Source organism: Propithecus coquereli, unplaced genomic scaffold, assembly GCF_000956105.1.
Source record: "Propithecus coquereli isolate 6110/MARCELLA unplaced genomic scaffold, Pcoq_1.0 Scaffold192, whole genome shotgun sequence".
NCBI lineage: Eukaryota > Metazoa > Chordata > Mammalia > Primates > Indriidae > Propithecus > Propithecus coquereli.
The window spans coordinates 1,460,228-1,465,573 of NW_012144079.1; the positions used below are offsets into that span (position 1 = coordinate 1,460,228).

Sequence of the window (5,346 nt, forward strand, 5' to 3'; positions counted from 1 at the left end):
TGATCTTCAGTCTTATAAACCACCCATTTCATTAAGCCACATTTATTGATTACTCTGTTAAAGACATTTTTTTCTAAAAATAATAAAAAAAAGAAAATCTCTGACTAAAAACAAAAAGCAAAATACACTGATTTCCTTGTCAATAGAATATAAGCTTATCTGACTTTTAGCAAATGAGAAATAAACAAATCGTATGTTCACCTCCTTTCTAGATTTCTTGAATAGTCTTGCACTTCCAAGAGCTCAGTGACTGAAACGAAGTCTTTTTTACACCAAAGCACACAAGTGTTGATTTGTGTAGGAAACTCTGGCGTCAGCAACATGCACAAATAAAAGAGAATTTTTCTGTAGTTGTTGCCACAGCCACAACTGTTCCACCTTTATTTTTTGTGGCCATATCCACAATGGAGCAAGGTTTGACAGCTGAGTTTAGCAGAACAATCTCAACCCAGGTTCCTGAGCAGTCACATAAGTACTTGGGAGTGAGCATGCCAGGACATGTTTTACGGAAGGAGCCTGCTCTTCTTTACATTACACTGTAAATGCACCTTATAAACCAGAGTACAAAAGACAGCATTAAATGAGAATTCTCTTCCTTCTCAATGCCAAGGCAATGGTAGCCCTGTGGTGTGCAGAAAGCCCATGAGAACTTCGGGTCTGTTGGACCTGAGTTCAAATCCCAGAGCCAGTACCAGTTGTGAATCATAGGTGAGTTACCTTCATCTACAAAATAGTTACACTGGCTTGTATTTACACTATGCACAAAGAATTATGCATAGTATAAATGATATTATTCCTGTCAGTGTCAAGAACATAATCAGGTGTCTAACAATCTTAGTTCCCGTTCTCCATAAAATCTTTTCTTCAAAAAACATTTGTCATGTAATCTACTTTTAGATACAAGAAGACTCATTTCCCTCAATTCTTACCATGCCCATTAAATGGACGATTAAGGGTCCTCTAGACTTGCGAAAACCCCAAGTACCTGTGATACACAGAGAAAAGCACTCAGTCAGGAGCCAGGCTACCACCACAAAAGACTAACTCCTATGACCCTATAGCTTTGGCCTCCTGAGTCAAGGCTGTGAGACTCCACCAAAAGATACCTGCACTTTAAAAATGAGTAAGGAGAAAATACCTAGACACCCCAGAGTTCTGTATTTTGCAGACAGAACTGTGACAGGCATGGTCTGGATACCCTTCAGTCCTCTGGCCTTGCACCCATTTCAGGAGTTGATCAGCCTTTTCACTTAGTCCAATCCAACTGTCCAATCTAATCTTTTACCTGTAGGCCTGTCCTTTTGATGGTTTTTCTGGATACCAGTGATTTTTATATTTTTCTTGAAGGATTAGAGTCAATTTCTCAGCAAACCTCTCAACTGCCTCTTTTTTCAACTTATCATGCTTTCGAACCAGCCTTGTGAAAAAGAAGACAACAGCAGCAATTTCGTTCTTCATCTTTTTCCCTGCGAAGATAAAACAGGATTTCTCAAAAAAGACAAAATATAAAAACTACAAGATAAAGCTCTGCAAAATATCCTTCCTTTATAGCTTCCCTTCCTCCTTTCAATTTTATCATGTATTTCATTGGCTCATCTCTGGAGTAGGGAACAATCACTAATTTATGTTTATGCTATAAAGACCTTATTATAAAATACTACTTAAGAACCTTATAACTTAGCTTTGTGAAGATGTTTAGTAAAGAGAGCACACCAAATTGCTACTGTTGGCTAAAATAAAATCAGAGATATCACTCAAAGAAAAGCACTAGAACAAATAATACTACTATATAATTTATACTAAACCTGTCAATATTTAGCTACAATAAGCTAAAATTAAATGAATTCTGTGAAATGATTTGAACTTTATAACACAAAAAAAGCTCACTTTAAAATATAGTACTATAGAGCCATTTTGGAAAAGTTTGGCAGTTCCTAAAAAGGTTAAAAACAGAGTTACCATATGACCCAGCAATTCTACTTCTACTATACCCATGAGAAATGAAAACATATGTCCATGCCAAAACCCTGTACACAAATGTCCTTGGCAGCATTATTCAGAATTGCCAAAAAATTTTAAAAATATCCTATATGTTCACCAACTGATAAACTGACAAATAGTATGGTATATTAACATATACAAAAAATCGCATATTGTATGATTCCATTGATATGAAATGTCCAGAATAGGCAAAACTATATAGATAGAAAGTAGATCAGACGCATAGGGCCAAGAGGGATTCAGGGGAAAGGAAGAATAATACTAATAAGTACAAGGTTACTTTATGGGGTGATAAAAATATTCTAAAATTGACTATGGTGATGGTTGTACAACTCCATGAATATACTAAAATCACTGAACTGTACATTTTAAATGGGTAATTGCATGGTATATGAATTACATCTCAAAGCTGTTATACATTAAAAAAAAAATCAGTATTGAGTTTCTGTAAGTACTCTTTCAGGAACAGGGATATATTTACCTTAAAGTTAAGATACATAAAAAATAGTGGCTCTAGCAGAAGAGAGTGAAAATTCAGGGTCATCCACAGAAAATCAAACTAAAAGAAATAATCTGAGATTGAGCTGCATTTTGGACTACCTCAAAGAAGGACTTTTTAGAATGGTAGATCTGATTTATCACAGATTAATCCATAAAGGCAAAAAGCTTGCCATGGGATTGTTTTGACATATATTCTGTCTTTACTCAGTGAGCTCATTCATTTGGCTGCTGTAAATAACTTGGAGTTATTCAGATGCTGCATTTAGTAAGCAACATAACCTTTTTTGGAGCCAATTACATATTAAAGACATAGAGCCTCTGCTATGTTTGGTATAAAAACCAACGAACCTAGCAATAGTTTGTGTTCCTACACATTCAAAAAATAAAGCTGATTTTGTTAGCTTTCTTTTTCTTTTCTCAAACTGCTCTTAAGTCGTCCTTCACAATGTGATTTCTTTACTCCATGTGCAAATTCAAACAAGGAACCTTACTGTGAAATAAATTCTACACAGTTATTTGAGAGGTGTGCTGGCAGCCACAGCCACCCTGATTCTGGATGGGAAGACACCCAAACCTTCCTCCTGGAACCCTAAAATGCCAAATTCACTGTCTACAGCCAGCTACCAGCACTGGGCACCGGTCCACACACAAGAGTGTGCAAGCACACAAAACCCCAGCCTACCACAACTGCTGTGCAGCATCCGCTTGAAAAATGTTGAGCCATTTCCACTTTATAAAGCCACATTTATACTCCACCACGGTACGATGGAAAGGAAAACCCAAGAAAATTTAATACATGGTTTGAGAAGAAAGTTGCTGATGGAACTACAGTAGTCTCTGCCCCACCAAACAAAGCAAGGAAACACACTAAAGAAATTAGATCATTCTCCTCATTGCATTTGTCCACCATGTGCCATATGTGAGAGTTTTGGGTTCTGTTTCTGTTTGCTCCGTTTCGTATCAAAAAAATAAGAAGGAAGAAAGAAAGGAAAGAACCACTTAGTGGTTGCTTTTGGTTGTAATACAAGATGACTCATATGGACTTTATTTTTTGTTCCTGTTTCAAAGAATGATGACTGGAATAGCTGAAAAATTAGCCCACCCCCACCAGTATTCTAAGAGTATCAAAAGGTACAAGAGAGAGTTACAAAGTCAGGCAGGGAACGGTCAGAAGCAAGCAGGGCCAAGACCTTAGGCGCCTTGAGTAAGGAGCCGCAATTTCTCCACCCACACAGAGCAAAGCTCCCATTTTAAATATCGCACAGTGACGTCATCCTGGGAGGTCGTCACCGCCGCGGCGGCTCCGCAAGTTCTACTTTGTTCCACAGGCTTCTCTGCTCAAGGCTGCGTGGATAAAACCCAAAAGGAAACCAAGCCCGGCCTTCCAGGAGTTTATAACTTTGTATTTCTCCCTCCCTTTTAACGAAAAGCTAATCGCAACCGTTTCTAGAAACAATTTTTTCTCCTGACAGACGTTCCCAAGGTTGAGGGAGCGGGAGACTGGCCCGCGGGGGTGAGGAGCCCCTGCCCAGCCTCAGCGGCGTCACAAGGCGGGCTCCGGACCACGAGGAAGGAAAGAATTTTCCAAAAGGGGCCCCGGGACTTTGACTTTTTGAAGCCATCGAAACCTGCCGCGAGGCACTGCCGCCGGGTTCCGAGAGAGCGAGGTGAGGAGGCACCCAGCATCTCCACCCACTCTCGAAAGGATGGCCTGCTGGCCGCGTCCAACTTCTGCAATCTGCTTTTCTCCCAAGTTCGGGGCGAAGGCCCGTAAGTCCAATTCCTTGGCCGGCCTCCCCCGACAACATCCTCGCTAGGGTGCGCCTGCCCCGCCTTGCGCCCGGGGCCGCCGTCCCCACCGGCGGCTAGTCGCCAGGTGGCCCTGGGTTCGAGGACCGGGGATTCCCTGAGGCGCGACCTTCCACACAAGCAGCGTCCCGGGATCCAGAAAACCCACTGAAGCGAAGGGGGCAGGTAGAGGATGGGAGCGTGCAGGGGCCGTCGCCCACCGAGGCGGAAGGTAACGCGCTGTGGAAACGTGGCAAGAGCCTCGAGGCGGCGTCTCCTCCCTCCGGAGCCCGCCGAGGGTCCCATGGAAACCCTCGCGGGCAGCCCCCGCAGCCCCCAGCCCTTCCTCGGCTCCGAGGAGGCGCCCACGCACCCACTTCGATCCCGCACCCCTTCCCTCTCCTCCGCGCACCGCCCGCCAGCGAGCCTTCGACGTGGCCACAGGGGCGCCCGGACCACCCTCCCCCACGATGCCCTCAGCCCCGCCATGTCTGCCTCCCGCCGGCCGGGTCTCCTCACCGCTGCTGCCGCCGCCGCTCTGGGGCCGCAGATTCAGCGGTGCCGACTGTGCCCTGGCCGGGAACCGAGGGCGCCGCCTCAGCGGGCCCGCGCTCAGCTACAGGGAGCGCAGCAAGCCTCGTCCGGCGCGTGCAGCTCCCGCGTCGTCGGGCGGCCGAGCGCGCGCTGAGAGGACTGGCTGGCGGGAGGACGGGCGGGCGCGCGCGCACGAGCGCGGTCCCGAAGCGGCGCGCGGGGGGCTCGCGGCCCGGAAGAGGGGAGGGGCGATGACCCGGGAAAAGGTTGGCGCCGCGCGGGACCGGCTCGCGCGCCTCAGGGGGAGGAGCCTGGGGGCGGGGCTTTGCCGCGAGCCCGCCCCCAGCCCGGGGCCGCGCCGCGCGGGCGGCGACGCATCCTCGCCCTTGCACGCGCTGGGTACGGATCCCCGACCCCGACGGCGAGGCCCACAGCGCCGCGGGCTTTCCTCATCGGGAAAGAGCCGCTCTGAGGGCCGAACAGACCCCCCGCCTGGCCGCCCTATGTGCCGCACCACCCTTC

General features: G+C 46.6%; 1 protein-coding gene across 1 annotated transcript in view; it reads right to left on the reverse strand.

Annotated features, from left to right (window-relative positions):
* The window catches only part of BTG3 (BTG family, member 3), a 20,037-nt gene extending 14,969 nt beyond the window's left edge, over positions 1–5,068 (reverse strand). Inside the window, exons 1-2 of the mRNA XM_012642976.1 lie at positions 4,810–5,068; positions 1,286–1,466 (exon numbers count right to left, since the gene is read on the reverse strand). Of these exons, the coding sequence (XP_012498430.1) occupies positions 1,286–1,458 (173 nt within the window). The 5' untranslated portion in view covers positions 1,459–1,466; positions 4,810–5,068. The remainder of the gene's footprint in view (positions 1–1,285; positions 1,467–4,809) is intronic.
* Positions 5,069–5,346: the final 278 nt, after the last annotated feature.